Source organism: Cheilinus undulatus, linkage group 6, assembly GCF_018320785.1.
Source record: "Cheilinus undulatus linkage group 6, ASM1832078v1, whole genome shotgun sequence".
Taxonomy (NCBI): Eukaryota; Metazoa; Chordata; class Actinopteri; order Labriformes; family Labridae; genus Cheilinus; species Cheilinus undulatus.
The window spans coordinates 2,937,304-2,959,757 of record NC_054870.1 but is presented as its reverse complement, the minus strand read 5'-3'; the positions used below and the strand labels follow the sequence as shown (position 1 = coordinate 2,959,757).

Sequence of the window (22,454 nt, the reverse complement as noted above, 5' to 3'; positions counted from 1 at the left end):
ACCAACATCAGCCACCATCTGTCAGACAACGCCTTAATGATAAAACAGGGTTTAAAGAGTCAGTTAAATGTACCATCTGAAGCTCTCCACTCTCCAGATCACAATATTCAAACAGAACAGTCCTGCTGCATCAGAGAGGGTCCTCGAGATCCAGATCAAGTGAAAGATTTAATCCAAACACAGTATATTTGTAAAGATCTATGAATTCAAATATATATTAACTAAATAAACTCTGATGTAGCATGCCTCTTTATGAGCAGACTTGGGCCATGACCAGGATATCCAGAATAACTGGCAGTTTCTGCCTTAACAATAGAATTACTGGATTCTTTTTAAATTTATATGGAAAATGATACAATTCCAGCAGAGTCTGCCTTTATGTCTCTTGAGAGTCAGGAACAAATGAGGTCAGCTAAATAAGGATGACAGTTTTATCAGTGGGAGTGGATTCAGGTCAAATTAAGGACCTCAACAGAAACTACATTTGACTGATATTAAAGGCTTCGTGAGTTGTTTTTACAGATTATCATCCATCTTTAAAACTAATGAAAAAATGAATTTAAACTATGAATAATGAATAAAAGATATTTAATTTTATTTATTTACCCTTTATTTTAGCAAGGAGAACAGACTGGACCAGACCAGGGATGCCCTGCAGCAAAACAATAAAACAATACACAAATAAAATAATTCCATTTTTAAACACATTAACCTTGCAGAGTGGATGGATGGTCCAGGTTCCATGCCTGTCATCCAGTGTTAATTTCATCGACTAAAACTATGACTAAAACTATTTGTCGACAGCCTTTTTTCCAATTACAAAAACTCAACTAGCTAAAAAAATAGATCTGTGATGACAAAACTGACTTAAAGTAAGTTTAGTTTTTTTGTCAAGATGACTAAAACTAGACTAAAATGTAATGCAGTTTTCACCAGACATTCAAAATCAGTGATATTTGTCCACTGTGGGTAAATCTGTCAAAAAACAATGCAGCAGTATCTATTCTACCTCTCACCTGTAGAAAGCAGGGACCCCAGGTTTGGCAGAGTGCAGAGAACACACTACCATGATTTGGTACCAGATTTAGGCAAGAAAATAAATGCTTGAACTAAAAGTAAAGACTAAAATGTGAGGACTTTTTGCGGACTAAAACTAGACTAAAACTAAAAAGGGTATAAATTACTAAAATGTGACTAAAACTAAAAGACATTTCATCTAAAGACTAAGATTAAAAATAGCTGCCAAAATTTACACTGCTGTCATCAGGTGGATCCTGTTCACAAAGCTCCAGTCTTAGAGGATTCTTCCTGGTCTGAAAGTGGACCTGACCAATCTGTATCGTTTAAGAATGAGGTGATAGCTGTGGGTGGGGTTTAGCTCTACTGGTAGCCAAAAATTATGGCTGCTGCTGTTGTTGTAGTAATTACCTCTGTTAAAGCTATTAGTGTAGCAGCAGTTTTATCATAACTCAACCACATTTCTTTAAAAGAAGAGCACTGAAATGCACTGGCAGCTTCACACGGAATAAAACATGTTTTTGCTCGTCTCCTTCGGCATAAGTTTGTGATAATTACAGGCAGGGTTTGGCTCTACTGTTTGCTAGTAATGGCTGCTGGTGAAGTTATTAGCTTGACTGTAGCTTTAGCAGCACATTTTATCAGATCTGGACAGTATTTTTTTATTCAAAGAGGACCAAAGAACCACACTGAAAGCTTTCCATGGTAGCGTAGATGTTTTTGCACTTCTCTTGACCGGCCTCAGCTTCAGTTTTATCCACCAACATTCTCTGCCTTTCGTTAACTACTGCAGTAGTTACTGCAGTCTTGCCCTTCCCAAGCACTTTGTATGGGAGGTTTCCCAGATTAATGTTGTAGTATATCTCATGAAATGGATATGTACAACAGTCTATCTGGCGTGTTAGGTTATAAACACACAATAGTTCATCAGACCCATGCCCGCATTAATAAGTCATGTTTTGAAGCAGTTGCAGCCACTTTAATTAGTAAAAGGAGCTTACCAATGAGCACTCTTTAAATAATCAGAATTCTGTGCTGCTTCTATGTTCACTTTAAGAGAGCCAGCCAGTAGAGCTGTACAAGTCACAGCGATGAGTAGAAAATCTCTCCAGTTCCTGATTTCAACTTTTTTAGCTGATTCTCACCTGATCTCAAGTGCCTCTGGTTACTGATAAAGTGAATCTGTGTTTCAGACCACCAACGAGGTGGTCCTGGCAGTGGAGTTCCACCCCACGGACGCAAACACCATCGTCACCTGTGGGAAGTCCCACATCTTCTTCTGGGCATGGAACGGGACGTCACTGGCTCGAAAACAGGGAATCTTCGGGGTGAGGAAACTTTTTGATTTTGCTTCTTTGAATTGAAATGAATAGAATAAATGCACTATCTGTGACAGAGGGACCAAACTCAGAAATCCCAGTCTTTGTCTGTGAGAGTGTAGATGTAAAAATATTTAGTTTTATCGTTATCTTCTCTCTGACAGTGGTGGTAGTGTTTCTTTTTCTTTTCTCAGTGCCTTTCTTTAGACTGTTTGTGAATACAGGCCCTGCTCTGGTCTAACTTTAATGTGGTTTCCTAAATATTTATTTATTTATTTATTTATTTTTAATTTTTTTTTCAGAAATATGAGAAGCCAAAGTTTGTTCAGTGTCTTGCCTTTTTGAGTACTGGAGACATCCTGACTGGAGACTCAGGAGGAATCCTGCTGGTCTGGACCAGGAACACGGCAGAGACACCCACCGGAAAGGGACCAAGAGGTGAGGAGGAGACTGGGGCTTAGACTGGTTTTTATGCCTGTAAATGTTATACAGACAGGGGAGACCAGAGATTTGACAGTCTATAGTCTACAGTTTTTGAATTTTCCTGCAGTTTTTGATGATTGAACATAAAGAATCGGCCAATGTTGGAGTGTAGGACTTCTGTTTTGTTTCTGCTATGTTTTAATATCATGAGATTTTTACTGGAATCATATCAGAGATTATACTCCTGGTGTTGTGTCTATTAGGGATGTGTGATAGGATGATCTTAGATCATGAAGAAATAGAATGTATCAACAATCTGCTAAAGCTGAGAAATGAGAGAATCTCATTCTAGTTTCACCTGTCTACGTCCACTCACCCCTCCCCTGCAGTTTCCCTTTGGAGCCTGGATTCATGGAGGATTCATGGCTCAAAATAAAACTTAAACTTAAGATTTAGACCTTCTGAAAGGGCTCCAGTTGGGCTTTATGGAACTGGGGTTTTCTAAACTATCAGGGTGCAAGGATTAGTTATTTGCACACTGCATAAAGTTTGCAAAAATCTCAAAGAAACTACATCCTGAGAGTCAAACAGGTTAGGGACCAGACACACTGTAGTCAGTAGAGGAGACGTTTATACCTTTAATACCTGATGCAGAATTACTATCATTTGGATGATCTTATTGCTCTTTAGACATGTAGCTGACAAACTGCAACATGATTCACTTAAATTTAGGGTCGAAGGGAGATGAGATGATGTTTTAGCCTTTTAGCCACCATATGGAAAAGGTGATGGATGGATAATATTTAAAGTTGAGCAGTGACAACTCAGGAGACTCAGAGGCAGACTACATAAATCTTTTTAGACTTCAAAAACAACAGTAGATTTGACAACAACCCAGATTACTATGTGAATAAAGCCCAGGCTCAGTGAAGCAGAGGACACTGAATACTTTGATTTGATCAATAATTAATAAAATGTTAAACTTTAGGGCAAAGGCTTTTATCAACATTCAAAGCCAATTATTATTGCTTTTAAATGTATTTTATTTCATGACTGTGATTGCTAATTAGGAAGAGAAATAAGCATTTTAGTAAATGTTTATATTCTGTGCAGTTTTGCAGAAAAGCATCTGGTTTTTGAGGTTGTTTAAAAATACTCCATTTTTAGAGGCTGTTCTTTTAGCCAGGGTTAGGTCTAACTGGGTTAAGATAAAAATAAGGCCACGTCTTTACTGCATGACAGTGTATTGAAGAAAATAATCCCATTCTGGATTATTTTTCACTTTTCAAATTCTTACTAGTCTATAAACACAGCTAAAGTAACCCTAACATACTGACTGATATAATCCTGCATATGAACATAACACCTGTATAAAACTGCAACCGTATGAATTCTGCTTTTAGTCCATATTTTAAGATAGATATCACCATAGAAATGCACCTCATGAATACTAAAGGAGTTTTAGAATACAGATGAAATAAGAGATATCATGGTAAAGAGATAAAAATGTTTGCCTCCGTTATCTGGTGGTGTTGGCTGTAAATGGCAAATATTTAAGCATTTTATGCTTTGGTCAACAGGTTGTTACTGAAGAGGATAAAATAAATAGAATTTACTTTTAAACACAGTATTTGTGCATTTAAAAATAAACTTGTATAGGATATGAGTTTGATTTTTGCTCAGTAATTAAAAATCAGCCTTAAAAATTCAAATGAAAAAGAATAATGATAAATCAAGATCCTGATCCAACCATGGAAAAAATTGCAATTTCTTTTCCATATCGCCAATTCTTAGTGACAGCTGTTTGATATTTCTTTACAGATAAAATATTTAAATATCTATGTTATCACCTTTAATCTAAAAAAAATCATCAGTGTATGATTTTTAGTCCGTATTGCCCAGCCCCAGTTCAGACCTAAAACTTCAGTTCTCAGAACCTAGTTTGAAGTTTATGGAATAGAGATGAAAAAGGGGAATCTTAAACAGGGGCAGGTCTGTTAGATCTGCTTAAAACTTCATAAGTTAAAGTCTTCATCTAATGAGATTAAACACTGTATTAAAATGTGTATATTCTGCAGATATGTATGACTGATAAAAGCTAACATTTACACATTTACTGATACAATAAGTAACTTTAGAAGATGTTATCTGCTGATAATGATATTTTTCTAATAGTATCATAGAAAAATCACCATTAATCATCAACATGAAGCCGAGCTTATGCCAAGGAGATTCCTGATGGAGTTCAGAGTTCATCAGATTCTCTCTGAATCAGACAGAAGTCTCAGAATGAGACAGACTTTTCACAGTCAGTGAAGTCTGAGTGAAATTTGTCAGAAAATTTGTTTCATCAGGAAGACAGAAAAAAAACCCCTTTCCTAACAGGAAGTGTTGTCTGTGTGATCTGCTGCCCCCTGCTGGCCCCTGACATCACTATGATGAAGTTCAGTCATCTAACATAAACAAATGGTTTTAATCATTCGACTCCATTCATTACCTATCACCATGATCACACCAGTGTTGGCTGATATGTTTAACCAGCTTCTGTGTCTGTGCAGCCTTCCAGATCAGTCGGCAGGTCAAAGGTCACGAGGGCAGTGTGTTCTGTATGTGCGAGATGAGGAGCGGCACGATACTGACAGGAGGAGGAAAGGACCGTAAAATCATCCTGTGGGACCACGAGCTACGAGCGGACCGGGACATTGAGGTCAATCACAGTCAATAACTTTGATAAAAACTATGAAGGGAAATGCTAACGATAATTTTCATTATAGTGTGGAATCTTTCACCTTTACTCATAAAAGAACACCAAAAAGCTGCTCATTTTGAGTCCTTCTTATAAAAGTTATTAGTCACTCTAGTTGAGACTTTAAACATGATTTTTGAAAAACTTAAAATATTGTAGCTGTTAATGTTTGTCATTGAGCCATGGTCACATGTTCCTGAGGTCGCTTTTGTGTCTACAGGTCCCAGATCAGTACGGAGCAATCAGAGCAGTGTCTGAGGGGAAGGGGGAAGAGTTCCTGGTCGGGACATCTCGTAACTTCATCCTTAGAGGAACCTTCAACGATGGCTTCCTGGTGGAGGTCCAGGTGAGATTACATGACATGACTCATAACTTCAGCATGTACAAAGCAGACAGGGCTCTGATTTGTGTGATATGACACAGCATTTCAGTAATGTGAGAGCAAAATAGACTCAACTGGTTAAATAACTGCACTGCTTTCATACAGCCACTAACAGTGCTGTCCCATCATGCTTATGGCTACAAGCAGCCCATTTTCACCCTAGTTTTCTGTCTCAGTACCTTATTCACACAGCGACAAGGTGAAATAATGGACTTACTTAGGTAGGCTGTGTGTCAGGGCTTCAGGATCTTAGTTTTGTTCTGGGTCATGTTGTCCATTGTCAGGGTACTTTGATCAAACAACCATTCTTTGTTTGTGCAGCACCAATTAATAACCCAAGTTATCCAACAGCTCTTTACAAGAGAGCTGGCCTAGACTGTGCTCTCTACCACCATTAAGACCAGCATTAATCCCCTTGAGCACAGCACTAGCAACACTTAGCCCTGTTACAGAAGTGGCATAAACCTTCCCTTATTATTGGGCAGGACTGTCAAGCAGACCAGACTCATGTTGGTAGCCCTCTGCTGAAGCTGCATTGGGGTTGGAGGGGGCTAGTTGGAGGGGTTGGGGTAAAAAAAAAAGTGAGGCTGTCCCTTCTGTAAACTTACCTCCCATTTTGTAGGAAATTGCTTTATTGATGATTGTAGCAGTATGTAAAAAAATAGCAGCTTTGATTGATCGAAAGCAGAACATTGCAATATTCGCATTAGTGACTAGCATGGTAATGAAATAGAAGGAAGTAGTAGTAAGAATTACAGCAGTAAAGTATTATTGCTCTCAGATTAGTTTTAGCTGTTCTGTTTTATGTTTTATGTTTATGTTTTCTGTTGTTGTGTTCAGGGTCACACCGATGAGCTCTGGGGTTTGGCGTCCCATCCCTCCAGAGACATGTTCCTCACCTGTGCCCAGGATCGAATGGTGTGCGTCTGGAATTCTGTGGATCACAGTCTTCTGTGGAACCGAACTCTGGAGGTAAGACTGTTGTGTCGGTGCCTGTCAGCTGATCGGTAGTTTGATTATTTAATCCACGGCTGACAGCTCTGTCTCTCCCTCAGGAACACGGACACTGTGCAGACTTTCACCCGAGCGGATCTGTGGTCGCCATAGGAACACACTCAGGAAAGTCAGTACATGTCATTGATTGTGTTCTACATTTGTGTTGATGGTGTCGCTGTTCTTCGTGGCGATTTAACCAGTCTTAACAGTCTTATAAGGGTGTAACTGGTCCACCCGTCTTACGATGGTTTAACGAGTCTGCCTGTCTCAGGTGGTACGTTCTGGACGCTGAGACCACAGACCTCGTGGCGATTCACACGGATGGAAACGAGCAGCTGTCAGTGATGCGCTTCTCTGTAGGTGGGTGGAGCCAAGTTAAAACATTTGTTTTTTATCAGGAAGATTGATGGACCCGGGTCCAGAGACCTGCTGGATGTCAACTCTGTTGGTTTATTTTTTTTTACATCAAAATTTTGATGTTTTACCATAAAAGGAGCAGTGACTCTCATGTACCACATTTAATCTGCCTCAAACTATCACGGAGTCTGCTGTCTCTGAAATCAAATGATCAGTACTCAGGAAACCAAACGGGTAATGACTATTATAACTAATTATTTTCTAAAGTGAATATGTAATCCTATTTCCCTTATCTTTATGTATAATCAACAAATGAATCCTCAAGCTGGTTTCAGTGAAGAAAATTATCTGGATGAGTATCAACTAGGGCTGGGCAATTAATCGAAAATTAGATTAAATCGCAATAAGGACTGCTGCAATTTTCAAATCGCAAAAGGTGCAATATTTCTTCAACTTGAAATGTGTCAAAATGCCAGTTAAATAAATCCTATTTTTTTGTAGCTGCAGAGATTGTTTGCATTGCAAATTTGTGTCAAAATAGCAGTTTTAGACTTATTTTGGCAACAGAGATGTTATGCATGAAATATCATGCAATCATTCAGGTGCCATTTTTTTAGAATAGTCAACAAAAAAGGCTACTTTCTTCATTTTTTGTACTTTTTCTAATATGAGAATGACAAAAACCCTTTAATGCGATAATTCATATACAATTTGCAATATGCCATTTTTATGGATATTTGGTAAATGTATTTGTAATTTTGGGGATGTTGATTTAAGTAGGAATTTTTGTTGATGTTTCAGGGAATTTTCTACCATTTTTATGGAATTTTGTGTGGCTTACTGGTCAATTTTGAGGGATTTTCCAAGAACTTTTGGATGGATTTTTCTTTAAATTTTGGGTTTATTTACTTCATAGTTAAACTAATAGTTAAGGAAAATTATTATAGAAAATGGGCTCTCTTTTGGGCTATTTTGAAACATGTTTGAGAATATTTGCAGAATTTTTGGAGAATTTGTGTGGATGTTGGAAATGAAAATTTCTAACAATTCAGAACTTTTACTCATCCAGAATAAGTGGGATAAACTAAATGCATTCCAAACAAAAGCTCAGGTCTCAGGAGGATATTCATGGGCCATGTGCTTGCTGTCTGAGTGAATAAACAACCCCACATCTGCACGAAAATCCCCTGAGTTTAAATTAAAGGATTCCTGCTACTTATCTTCCTGGTTACACAGTATATAATATATAATTATTCACTGTTCATCTGGTAATTGGCATATTTTTCAACCCGACATTTTGACCGTTTGGATGTTTATCTGCCAGATTTCCAACTGTGAAACTGGCCAAAGACCAGCAAATAACAGATTCTCAGATCAAGGGGTAAAAAGCTTATAATCACTCTACAATCAGTGCTTGGGATACAGTTAGCTTTCTGCTGTAACTATTTAGAACATGTTGATGCTTGATAGAACACCAAACCACTGACTAAGCGTTATTGTGAAGCAGACTAATGATATCAAAAAATCTGTATCCCTACAGCAGCCTGTAAAACTGCTTTAGTTACACTATAAATATGCCCAGTAGGATTGTACTCATGAATTGGAAGTAAACAACATGTTAAATACTGCTCCTCTCTGTGTGTCTGCAGACGGCTCTCTGCTGGCTGTTGGATCTCATGACAACTTTATTTACCTGTACACCGTCTCTGACAAAGGACGAAAGTACAGCAGATATGGGAAGTGCACAGTGAGTATATTTGTTCCTCTTTTCATTTCTTTTTTTTTTTTTTGCCATTATAAAGCATTTTCTTCTGTTATCAGGCTGTGTTGTTAAAGGTCTAGTCCGCGTATAGGCAAGTATTTTTGAGTTGAAGTTTTCCTCCTTTTTTACAAAAATTATCCCATCTATAAATAATTGGTTTTTAAAAAACACCTTTGTCCACATGGAAACTTAAAAGACGTTATATGCTGTAAAGAGCACGCCATGTAAACAGTAGTCTGTTCTTAACTGTGTGGGTGAAGCAGCTCATTTCATTTTTAAAATCGTCCCCCCAACCTGAACAAGGTCTCATCCAAAGCTGCTGACATTGGCAGTGGAGTTTGCGTCTCCTGACTGATTTATGAAGCAGCAGTGAGCTTCATTGTCCTTTTTTACACATCTCTGTTCATCGACATAGTGAGAGAGCAAGCATGTCAAATGTCCAATTAGCAATGTTAACACCAGCACAAGTTTGGCTCTATCCACTGTTGGCCTGAATAAAAGTGTTGACGTTGCACCACAGTGACATCACAATTAGACCTTTTAGACCGGCAGGGCTCCAGGACGGTTCCGGTCCCTGAACCTTACTTTGAACTGACCTGCATGTTCAAAACAAAAAACAAACCAAAAAAACGGTTGAAAACCTGAAGAGTTGGTTCTCATCTGGAACAAAAAAAAAAATTGGTTCTTCCTCAAGAACCATGTAAAGACATCACTGGGCGTGCCACATTCTAGCTTGTGAAGACGAGCAGAAAATGGAGAAAAGTGGTCTGCTGAAGAGATAAAATGTTTGGTTGCTATCTGGGCATGGACAGGATTCCAAAAAAAGCTGGAGAGTAGCACAGGGAAGAGTGAGTGACACGCCGAACTTGTGGAGGAGATAACAAAGGCTGGATTCACTCAAACTCCAAACCAAGTCATTAATAAACTCAAGAAGCTGCCTGAGTAACAGAGTAACATCCTAAATTTGTTTGTTATAATAATAATAATAATAATAATAATGTCTTGAATTTATATAGTGCCTTTCAAGAAACCCAAGGACACTTTACAGGAACACATAGACATGGACAAACTATGTGAGGGGTAGGATGAGTGTAAGGGGTGGTTTAGTGAAGACTGTAGGCTGTGGTGAACAGGTGGTGCTTGAGACATTTTTTTAAAAATGTCCAGAGATGGAGCGCTACGGATGTCTGCAGGAAGAGTGTTCCAGAGGGTGGGAGCTGCAGCACTGAAGGCTCTGTCTCCATAGGTTCGGGGTTTGGTTTGGCATGGAAAGTAGGCCGGTGTCTGAAGATCGAAGGTTGCAGGATGGTGTGTATGGATGGAGGAGATCAGAAAGGTACTGAGGAGCCAGAGCATGGAGAGATTTGTATGTGAGGAGGAGGACTTTGTAGTTGATACGGGACTTGATAGGGAGCCAATGGAGGTGGATGAGGGTCGGAGTGATGTGTTGCCAGGGTCTAGTGCAGGTGAGAACTCTAGCTGCAGAGTTTTGGATGTACTGAAGCCTGTCCAGGGTTTTGCTGGGAACTCCAGACAGGACTCCATTACAGTAGTCCAGGCGGGACGTTATGAAAGCATGAATGAGTGTTTCAGCCACAGAATCAGGGAGTGATGGTTGGAGTCTGGATATGTTCTTGAGATGATAAAGGCAGATTTGGTGACAGACTTTATGTGGGACTGGAAGGAGAGCGTGGAGTCCACGATGACGCCCAGGTTTCGAACCTCAGAGGACGGACAGATGGAGGTCCCGTCCACATCGAGCATGAGATCTCCAACCTTCTGCAGCAGCACTTTGGGGGCCACAACCATGAGCTCTGTTTTATTGCTGTTGAGTTTGAGTTGGTTAGATGTCATCCAGGCTTTGATGTCATGGAGGCAGTTTACCAGGGAGTGGGGAGGGAGCTGAGTGGATGGTTTGGTGCTGAGATAGAGTTGGGTGTCATCTGCATAAAAGGTGGAAGCTGAGACCGTGTTTGTGAATAATCTGTCCAAGGGGAAGCATGTAGATGGTGAAAAGGAGAGGTCCAAGAACAGAGCCTTGAGGCATGCCCTGGTTAACTGGGGTGGGGGATGAGTGAGAGGTGCCGATGGTAACAAACTGTTTTCTTTGTGAGAGATATGAGTGAAACCAGGAGAGAGCTGTAACAGTGATGCCAAGATGGTGAGACAGGTGGTTGAGGAGGATGGTGTGGGATATTGTGTCGAAGGCAGCGGTTAGGTCAAGGAGAATGAGGAGGCTGATGTGTCCAGAATCTGCAGCTGTGTTGGTTATTTTGATAAGGGCGGTCTCAGTGCTGGGGTGAGTGTGAAATCCTGATTGAAGAGGTTCATGGAGCTCATGGTTGGAAATGTGTTGCTGGAGTTGGGCAGCGACTGCTTTTTCGAGAATTTTGCTGATGAAGGGAAGGTTGGAGATCGGTCGATAGTTGGAGAGGTCCTTGGGGTCTGAGCCGGGCTTCTTGATGATGGGGGTTACTGAGGCAGTTTTGAAGGATAAGGGGACAATTCCAGATGATAATGAGGTGTTGATGATGTCTACCATGATGGGGCACAGAACAGACAGAGATGCTTTCACCAGTGGTGTGGGCATGGGGTCGAGAGAGCAGGTGGATGCCTTGGCCTTCTTGACCCATTCGGTCACTTGGAGAGTGTCCACGGGTGTGAAGCAGGAAAGACGGCAGTGAGGCAGAGGAGCAGTGTCCTGGTGTGAAGTGAAATCCTGAGGTGGGGGTCCAGATGAAAGTTGCTGCTGGATGGAGGCAACTTTATCCTGGAAAAACTGCAGGTGCCTAGTGCAGCGGTCGAAGTTGGCTGGTGGATGAAGGTTGTCAATGGGGCAGAGAAGGCGATTTATTGTGGAGAAGAGCATCCAGGGATGGTTTTGCTGATCACTGATGAGGGATGAGTAGTAGCTGGACTTTGCTCTGGAGAGAGCTTCTTTGTAGGAGCTCACATGCTCTTTATAGGCCTCCAGATGGACGGTGAGGCCAGAATTTTTGGAAAGTCTCTCCAGCTGTCGGCCAGAAGCCTTCATGGAGTGGAGTTCAGCAGTGTACTGGGGGCTGGGTGGGTAAAGGAGACTGAGCGAGTCTTCAGAGGGGCAAGAGAATCCAGGCTGAGGGATAGTGCTGTATTGTAGTGATTCGCCAGGGCATCAACTATGGTTATAGGGTGTGTAGTGGTCAGGTTGGTAGCTAACATGTTCATGAGGGCTGGGATGCTAATTGACTTGAGGTTACGGAAAGTGATTTTGCGTTTTGTAAGCTGTCTGGGGAGGGGGGTGGGGATAGAGAAGAAAACAGCATGGTGATCTGAGATGGCTAGGTCCAGGCATTGTGGAATGAATGGGGTGAGACCAGTGGAGCACACTAGATCCAGTGTGTGACCTTTGGAGTGGGTGGGTCCTTGGACATGCTGTGTGATGTTGAGGCAGTCCAGCTTAAACGTTTGTTCTGCTTAAACGTGTGAGCGCGGGCTGGTTTGCCAGAAAGCACTAAGGTTCTAAGACTCCAGAACAGAACCAGGACTGTGTCTGTCTGAAAGCACTCAAAGAGGGAAAAGCAGAGCCCAAACCCCCAAACCTTTGTTTTCCCCATCTACATAAATGCTGTGAACAGAGTTTCTAGAAATTTTCACTCTCTTACCCAAAACGTCCCACAGACTTGATGAGACTTCCTGGCAGGCCGGATTTGGTTTGCATGCCTTGAGTTTGACCCCCCCTGCTCTAGATCAGTGGTTCTCAAATGGTGAGGCAAGGCACACTGGTGTGTCTTGAGGCAAGTCTTGGTGTGCCTTTGGGATTCTATAACAATGCATCGTTAGTTCAACTCTACAGTGACTAAAGATACTATAAATTACCTAATTATCACCTCCCAGCTCCCACAGCCAATCACAGCTCTTTCTCTTGACACGGCAGTGCATTTAAATTATGTACTTCTCATTAATCACTGCTTGCATTATTACTAAAACACCACGTTGCTGCAACTCCTTTACACCTTACAGCTTATTGCAATTTCATATTCAGATTCATGCTACTATGGTTTAATTGTTTTTGAACTAATTTTATTTTATTCAATATTACAACAAATGTATCTATCCACATGGAGGTTTCTAGCCATGCACTCCCTGGAAATTCAAAGCATGCAGCTTGAATTGCCAAATAAAACTGTATATTCATTTTGCAATGAAACGGTTAAATGAATGACGAGTGTTCATGACTCAACATGAATTAAAGCGGTTATTTTGCAAGGAAAAATATCTGATGTGCCTTAAGTTTTAATGCAATTTCAGGTGTGTCTTGGGTGAAAAGCTTGAAAACCACAGCTCTAGTTCAGTGGTTCCCAACCTCTTTTCCTTTAAACCCCCTCTACTTGTATATAAGAAAACTTGAGCCCCCTCAGGACCGTCATGAGAAAAAATAGTGATAAGTTGGGGCCAAAATTAACATAAATTGTAATTCTTTTTTTGTGTAAATCCAAACAAAGTAGCCCTGGTCAGCATTCCCCACTGTGTGATCAGGTTTATTTTTGTAACGATCTCAACATTTCCACAGGGACATTCCAGTTACATCACTCACCTGGACTGGTCACCTGACAACAACTTCATCATGTCCAACTCTGGAGACTATGAGATCCTCTACTGTGAGTACTCAGATGTAGATCTGCACACTTCTGTGTTGCTGAAACATTGGTGCTAACGCTGCAGTGTTTTTAGGGGATGTTCCAAATGGATGTAAGCTGATCCGAAATCGCTCCGAGTGTAAAGACATTGACTGGGCAACTTACACCTGCGTACTGGGATACCACGTGTTTGGTAAGTTTGTCTGTTAACGACTTCATAGACATCTCTTTGCCAGCACACCTGTACAGGTATGCATTTGTAGTTCTACTGAGCTCTACACATGTATAACAGTGGGCTTACCTGTGTCCATGCATTTGTGCCTAAATGCTGTGTCTACACACCTCCCTGTGCTGGTATCTTTGTATTCTTATGTGGATCTCTACCTGTCTTTGTTTGCTAGGTGTGTGGCCAGAGGGTTCTGATGGCACCGACATCAACGCTCTGATTAGATCCCACAACAGAAAGGTGATCGCCTTGGCTGATGACTTCTGTAAAGTTCACCTGTTTGCCTACCCGTGCTCAACCTTCAAGGTAAAGAACAAAAACCTCCTTCTCCCTCTTTCTTTCAATCTCATAAGCTCTATTTTTCTCTCACACAGATCCACTGACTGTCATTGGTGCAGGGCTCCCAGTGTAAAGATTAAATGTTCATTAAAAGCAGGTTTTCCTCTATGCTGTAGCCAATTACACACCCTTCTGTGGAAAACTCTGGCAGTGAGACCGGCTGAACTGTGATTATGTAGAGGTGTGATGCCTAAATAAAATTGTTAACAGTTTCCACACAAACCAACGCCCTGTATTCGACCTGTCAGAAGATGATTTCTGGCCTCAAGCCTGTGCTGGTTTCTACACCAGACTGATTGGGGGCCAGCATTACCAAAGCTCAACAATGTTGACCATTCATTATGGCATCCATGGTTTAATTATATACAAAAAGGTTGTTTCATCTCTAACCAAAACACTTGTCATAGATAATTAATCAGGAATCACTCATCCGTGTGTTTCTGCAGGCTCCCAGTCATAAATACAGCGCCCACAGCAGTCACGTGACAAACGTCAGCTTCCTGTATAACGACAGTCACCTGATTTCCACGGGAGGGAAGGACACCAGCATCATGCAATGGCGTTTGGTGGAGAAAACGTCGCTGTCCCTCACTGATGGCCTCCTCTCTAACTCCGTCCCCCATCGGGCAGACCCAGTCTTCACCCCGCCCCCTCCTGCCCCAGCTACACCCACACAGGAACCTGCCGAGCCCCCTACAGCCAACGGCACCCAAGAACCCTCCTGGGGCACCACACCCCCCACAGAGCTACCCCCACCCATTACAGAGTTGACCCCACCCCACTCAGAGTCCACTCCTCCCCCCTCAGACAGCACCGTGAGTCTGAAGGACAGCCTGGAGCCGAGCGACGACACGGCCACGCCAAGTGACGAGGGGCTGCCTCCCCTCACTCCCCCCTCCTAGAAGGAGGGGTTATCCCTGTCAGGACCAGGTCTTTTATACCTTTGAAGACATTTTGGCAGACTGAGGTCCTTTCCTACGGTCCTCTGTAAGTGTCGCTTTTAGTCTTCAGGATCAGGTGTTTTCAGTTCTGGATTATGGGTTTGGCATGTCGCTGCAAACGTAAAGTAGAGATTATAACAACGCAAATATGATTAAAATGTGAACACACAGGCTTAACACAAATACAGCTCATACTCCACGTGAAGAGGATATCATCAGCTCTGATGTGCATCCAGAAAAAAATCCTCCATAAATCAGTGTAGAGAATCATTAAGCTTTCAATTCTCTCCATGTCAAAGAAATGTTATGTTAGTTTTCTGTTTTTATGGTAAACAGGAGCTGCTGATGGCTCATTTCACAAGCTGATGATGGAAATAAGCAGTGACTAAATGTGAAATAGAAATCAAGAATTCTCAGTGAAGGTGGAGGACAGAGGTAGGCACATTTAATCCAAAATTGATACGTTAATCTGTTAAAGATATTGCCTAGCAATCCTTTCATTTAGCTGAAAGCTAATGGAAATTAGCCTTAACGCTAAAATTTTCCTCATTTTTAAGAGTTATTTACAAAACTGCAGTGTTAAATATCATGCCATATGTCATTAGAAAGTTATGATTCTTGTGATTCCGAACATTTCAAGATCCAACCGGCACAGATCGTGTAATCTACGCATCCGTCATTGATCTTGACATTTACTGTGCTCTCCTCATCATGACAATCCAGCAAAAACAGCCCTGCTGCATCATGAAGGGTTGAAAATATCCCAGTCCTGCAATGATTTAGAAATCTATAGATTAATTCAAATCTACAAAAATCAACTTTTTTGATCCATTCTAGTAGATTTCAGAAGTATGTAATTATGTAGGTCAAACAGCATTTCACAATAAAAGCACCCAGGGCAGAGAAGGGCATTTTAGCTGGTTTTCAATAAGCTCTCTAGAGTACAGGAGGCTGTATGCTTTCATTTAAAAATGGCAATGAACAGAAAAAGAATTTAACGATTTTGATAATCGTTTGCAAGGTAGCATCCATGCTGGGGAAAAAAAAAAACAAAACAAAACAAAAAAGGAAAAGTAAAGGATTGATGGACGTGAGCCCAGCTCTGAGAGTTTAGTGTTATTTGAGGGCGTAGGGCGTTCATGCATCATTAAGGGTAGAAGTACAGCTGTTTAAATGTATGTGTACATCAGAACTCGAGCCTTTGGCAGGAGAGATGCATGTTTTCTCATCACTCAGAGATCAGGATAGAAATCATGGTGTTGTAGTTAGAAACAGCTGCAGAGTGTGATTGAGACTAGAAGAGAGTGCTTACCTGGCCTAAACAAACACATCTGGAAGTGACCTTTATGTTTGAACATTGTAGAAATGCTGAGTGGTAGGTTCTTGCCAGGTTTTCCTTTTACTCATGTGTCACAACTGGGCAGGTAAGAGCACCTGCACTCAGCTGAAGTGACTCAGTACGTTTACATGTAACTAGAGAATGTTGAAGACTCATTAGTCTGAGTTAAACTGGCCTTTAAAATACACGTGAATGTGAAACTGTCATTCAATGCATAAATCAAAGCCGGACTGAGATAATGCGGTTGGAGATCAATTTTCTCTGTCATATTCAGATCTCAGTCCAGTCCAAACTAGCCTTGGCATTCTGCCGTGCCCCACTGCATGATATGGGCTCAAACCTAGGGATGAGCACAATTAGCCTGCTAACGAGTTACATTCTGATCCTTTTGCATTAGATTTACAAGTTGGTTAAACTAGATATTAACTTTTTTTTTATCAGATCAGGCCCACAGTCCCGGTCTAACTGTAACGCAGCTGCCTGTCATTAGTAATCCCTGTAGCTGTTATTAATGACGACTGCCTCGCCGCCACAATTTACTCTGATTGAAACAACTGCCAGCTGCTGGAGTACCTATAACATCTCCAGGGAATGGTGCAGTTTAGTGTTGTTGTGATCTAAAACAGTGTTTCCCAACCATTTTCCTTGGAGCCTACATGAACCTAAAAAAGCAGAGCCCCCCCAGGACCCACACGAGAAGAAGAATGACACTGCTGTCAAAAATCATCAGATTTTAATTGTTTCACTGACAAACCCCTAAAAAAGGCCCATGCATGCTTTTCTTATCAAAGGACCTTTGTATACATGACTTAATAACTGCTTTATCATGGTTTTAGTCATTATTTGCAAATCATCAAATTTTAGCACCCTCAGAGCAGACAAAGCCTTGCGCCCCCTTTCAGATCTTTGCCCCCCCCCCCCGTCGTTAAATAACGACAAAAAATGGCAAAAAGAAATCTGGCTTTTAAACAGGAGCTAGCTACAGTGGCTAACATTAAAGCAGTGATAATTTCGTTGACTAAAACTACGACTAAAAATGTTTGTCAACAGCCATTTTTTCCATGATGAAAACTAGACTAAGACTAGCCAAAGATAGATCTGTGATGACAAAAACTGATTAAAAGTAAGTTTAGTTTTCGTCAAGATGACTAAAATTAAACTAAAAATGTAATTGAGTTTTTGTCGGACATTCAGAATCCATGATATTTCTCCACTGTGGGTGAATTTGTCAAAATACAGCTGTATCTGTTCTGCCTCTCAGCTGTAGAAAGCAGGGACCCCAGGTTTGGCAGAGTGCAGAGAACACAATACCATGACTTGGTACCAGATTTAAGCAAGAGAATAAATGCTTGGACTACAAGTAAAGACTGAAATGTTTTGGAGTTTTTGTTAACTAAAACTAGACTAAAACTAAAAAGGATATACATGACTAAAATGTTACTAAGACTAAAAGACATGACTGAGACTAAAATTAAAAATAGATGTCAAAATTAACACTGCATTTAAGAGCCGTTTCGTAGAACAGACTCGTTGGTGAGCGACACATCATTGCTCAGTCGTTTGCCCCGCAAGGTTTATTCGGTTGACAGTACATCATGGTTTCAATGAAAGCAGGTTTGTGACAAAGTGAGGATTTTTTGGAATTTATTAAAGGGGTTCAACTTGCCTCATAGCTCAGTACAAGGCTCCTCAAATTTCACCTCCCTTCATCTGGCAAGATGACATGAGGAGGTAAGCAGGACTGAGAGAATTATAATGTTGTTGACCTCCATGCCAGGTAAGTCGGTTAAAACTTTGTAGAATGTAGGGATCATACTCATATTTAGAAATATTCTGATGATAGCTTCAGCATAGGGGCCCATTAATAGCTAGGAAGTACTAACTTTGCTTGATTTTCTTTCATTCCTGCATCATCAGAATCACGTGACTTCGAATAACCTATTGGGGCAGGGGGTGGTTATGTTGTGTTATGAAGGGTAAAACATTTTTTATAAAGCTCTACAGCTGGAAACAAAGATGACACAGCATATTTGCATGAAACTGTGTAATGGGCAACATGACACCCTCAGAATAAGTAGCTTCAATATCTCAATCGCCCCCTTGTGGCTGTCTGCAGTATAGGTGATGGGGACCAATAATGTTGAAGGCCAAAAAAATCCACGCACTCTGAAGAAAATTAACAAATTTAAAAAGTATGTTAATTAGAACAAATGAATTACTCTATATGTATTTATTTTAATATCTGCCCCCTCCGTTTCTGTCGAGAATAAAGCTGGCCTTGTACAAATGAAGTTGATGATCCCTGAGCGAGAGGCCTCTATGAAATTTTTTCATGTTATTAACAAGCTGAAAGAAGCCTATCTCCATCAGGAGAGGCGTGCTGCTGTTAATAAATCAGTTCACCCACAAGAGAGTCCAGTTAGACAGCTGAATGGAACCAGGACTGTAGCTCGACTTTCCAGTGCATGTAAACGTACTGACTAACAGGATGTAAGCTAACTGCTCAGGTGACTTTCTCCTCCAATCAGAGTACAGCAGGTGAGGAGAAGGTGTCTGCAGTTAAGAAGTCTTAAGTGTATTTTAAAACCATTTTAACTTCATAAAACTTCCTCTATTTGTGTTGTATGGATAAAAAAAACATCTCAAAGATTATTGATTCCAGATGATTGTTGATCAAAGTACATAAGCTGAAAATTTTACTGTCAGAGACGTTAAAAATTTGATTATTCAAGCCACTGAGTTTTGTGTAGCTTTCATTTGTAAATCAGCCAAGCTTCCCACTAAAGAGATGTTTCATATTAAAAGCCCCTCAGGAAAAAGATGGAGGGCCTAGAATCGAAACGTATACAACACGAAGGGGAGTCTTCAAACGTAGGGAGGTTTTCTCATAGCCAATCACAGTGCTTCTAATTCTTTTATCTCAAATGAGGTTGCTGATCCTGGGCCTGCTTCAGGAGCTCCTCTCCTGAGATCTTTAAGCTTTAGACCAGAGTGTCAACACATCGAAACTGAATCAACCTCACTGATGGAAATGAGAAGTAAATTGGAAGTTAAACAGGATGTGAATGGGAAGTAACCAGGAAGTAAGGGAAGTTTAAAGTTGACCTCCAGGAAGAAACTGTGACTAAAGTATTTTAAAGGATTTGAATGCAGAGGTGACAGAATTGGACCGGAGTGAGACCCTTCTCTCACAGGAGGGCGCTGCAGCTCTGTTTGTATATACTGCAGATACCTGTGTGTATATTTCTGCTCACAACCAGGGGGCAGCAGCTCCTCAGCTACACTGTAAAATACCCATCCACCCTTCACATCCAACACTCGCATCTCTCAGCCAATAAGGTTGCAGGATATACATGAAATCCTCTCCTCTGATTGGTTTTCAGTGACTCACTGGATGACTGCTGATGATGTTAGTTTTTTTGTCTCTTCTGGACCATTTCTGTTCAAAATGTTTTCTGAATGTCATGATGTCATGATGATGTCATTCTGGGGGCAGGGCCTTATAAGGGGGAGGGGGCATTCATGTTTTTGCCTTTTTAATACTGTTAATCTTTAACATTAGTCTTTTCTATGCTCGTCTTTCTGAAGGGCTTGTACAGAGTTCAGGGACACACCTGGATGTTCAGGGAGGGGTGGGGGTGGGATTGGGTCCTGGGAGGGGGGGCAACGGTAGAGAGGAGGTTCTGGATTTAAGTGTTTCAGCATTCAGATAAGACATTGATACTGATTAATGATTATGAAAATGTTCATGTGACTGTTTTGAGCCAATCATGTCTTCTTTCATGCATTCCTGTCAGATGACAGACTGTATTGAAGATTTCGACAAAAAAATGCAAAAATAAAAGTTTTTGAAACTGATGGCCCTTTGATTCATTTCTGGTTTTGCTTTTAAAGTTAAAGTTTAATGTAAAGATCATTGAAATGACAGTGGGGGTCAGGGGTTAGGGTTAGGGTTAGGGGTTAGGGTTAGGGCAGCCCTCCTGACCCCAGACAGGACTGGTGGTATGAAGAATGATGGAACATCTCAGTCGCCCCCTTGCGGCTGTGTGCAGTATAGGTGAGAAGTTAGGAAGAAAATGTTTAAATACAAATATGTTGCATAATACCAAATATTTTCCTTTTATTTTATCCCACAGTGAGAAAAAAGCTGGTTTGGATTAATGTAGTTGGTGAGCCCCGGTCTAGGATTAGATTGTTTTATAGCTTCATTATTTAGTTATATTTAGGGGTGTCCAAACTGTGGTTAAAGGGCCTACTATGGCCCTTGATCCATTTTTAAAGTTTTTCACAGTTGCTTAAAAACTTTTTCCCATTCTCTGAACCAAACATTCAGTTATCTTAACTTATTTATTGAATCAACTCTTCTGTTGGTAAAACCTTAGACCAGGGGTGTCAAACTCAATATCAGCAGGGGCCAGATTCTGGATTAAGGTCTAACCTGAGGGCCTAACAGGGTCAACTTTTAACCACAACTGTCAACCTCATTTTCACTAGTGATAAATTATGAAAAAACAGCACTGATGATAAATCATTTGGAAATTCAAAAAAGTAAAAATGATAAGTTTAAAGGCTCAAATCTGAGATAAAAAATTCCAGTTTATCAGTTCAAAAAATTAGAACAGGATATTAAAAATAGAAAAATAACATTTTTATAGAGCGAATATACGAGGAGAAAGTTGACATCATAACTTTAAGTTGCTGTAAAAGATCAAAATATGATATAAAAAGTAAAAATTATGAATTTAAAATGTCAAAATATGAGAAAAATTTGAAATGATGAGTTTAAAAGTCAAAATATGCCTTAAAATATTAAATTGTGAGTCTCATAGTTCAAAATTTGGGATGGAAAAGCCAAAATTAGGAGATGAAAATGTCGAAATATGAGCTACAATTCAAAATGATGACTTAAAAAGTTAAAAATATGACTTTAATTCAAAATTGGGAGTGTAAAAGTTCAAGATATGATATAAAAAGTAAAAACTATGATTCAAAATGTCAAAATGTGAGAAAAAATTGAAATCATGTGTTAAATAGTCAAAATATGGGATTAAAAGGCCAAAGTAAGGAGTTGAAAATGTCAAAATATGACTTAAAATTTAAAATTGGGAATCTGAAAGATAAAATTGTGACATTAAGTCCAAATTATGAGTTCAAAGGCTCAAAGCATGAAATGAAAAGTCAAAATCATAAGTTTGAGATGTAATCTTGAGATGCAAAATTGAAAATATGAAATAAAACACAAATTACCCCCCCCCCACATTCTTGACTTTTTATGAAACCTTTCTTACTTTTTAAAGACCTCATACTGGTGGGCCAGTAATAATACAAATATGATATGATCTCTCGGGCCGGATATAATCGTTCAATGGGCCGGATTTGGCCCAGTACTCGCAGCCAATCAATGCTCAAGTCAGAGGAAGCATTCCTATTGGCTGCTGTAGTAGGTGCGCTTGAAATCTGATTGGCCACCCTTAAATCCTCAACAGTAATTGGATGTTTGTCTTATCTGTCCTGAATAAAAAGCAATGATCTGGGCTATTTTTTTATTCTTTAAATATTTTTAATTTCGAAATGTATCCTAACCTATATTGAAGGATTTTTAATAACTTGAATAAACTAAATACCTGACATGCCAGATAGACAGTTTCATCAGGTTAGGTTGATCCAAAGTTTGGTTCAGACAGTCATTTCAGTATGGAGCCCGCCCACTTCAAAATCAGTTTGAGTCTGCCTATTGTAAGCAGATGGCTGACCTCACACAGGCTTTGTCCAGTTTTTTTACAGTCTTTGGTTCTAGCCAGAGCTATACAGGCTAGCGCTTCTGTAGTATCTGAATGGTTTAGCTTGTCAGTGGCTAAAATTCATGCCAAATCTTAGTCGGAGATCTGCAAAATTTGCAGGATGGATTTGCCTGATGACAGACACGGAGTCGGGGATCAGTCTGCTTTGCAAGGTTGTAGGATAAAGGTATCAAAGGGGCCCAGTCAT

General features: G+C 40.4%; 1 protein-coding gene across 3 annotated transcripts in view; it reads left to right on the top strand.

The window, feature by feature from the left end:
• LOC121511500 (echinoderm microtubule-associated protein-like 4) overlaps nt 1–17,360 on the top strand; it is a 47,701-nt gene extending 30,341 nt beyond the window's left edge. For all 3 annotated transcript variants that reach the window (XM_041790236.1, XM_041790235.1, XM_041790237.1), the window contains 12 exons: nt 2,211–2,345; nt 2,639–2,774; nt 5,318–5,466; nt 5,726–5,851; nt 6,728–6,859; nt 6,943–7,010; nt 7,155–7,243; nt 8,890–8,987; nt 13,555–13,642; nt 13,716–13,814; nt 14,023–14,153; nt 14,633–17,360. In XM_041790236.1, the coding sequence (XP_041646170.1) occupies nt 2,211–2,345; nt 2,639–2,774; nt 5,318–5,466; nt 5,726–5,851; nt 6,728–6,859; nt 6,943–7,010; nt 7,155–7,243; nt 8,890–8,987; nt 13,555–13,642; nt 13,716–13,814; nt 14,023–14,153; nt 14,633–15,088 (1,707 nt within the window). In that variant the 3' untranslated portion in view covers nt 15,089–17,360. The remainder of the gene's footprint in view (nt 1–2,210; nt 2,346–2,638; nt 2,775–5,317; nt 5,467–5,725; nt 5,852–6,727; nt 6,860–6,942; nt 7,011–7,154; nt 7,244–8,889; nt 8,988–13,554; nt 13,643–13,715; nt 13,815–14,022; nt 14,154–14,632) is intronic.
• The last annotated feature ends 5,094 nt before the right edge of the window (nt 17,361–22,454 follow it).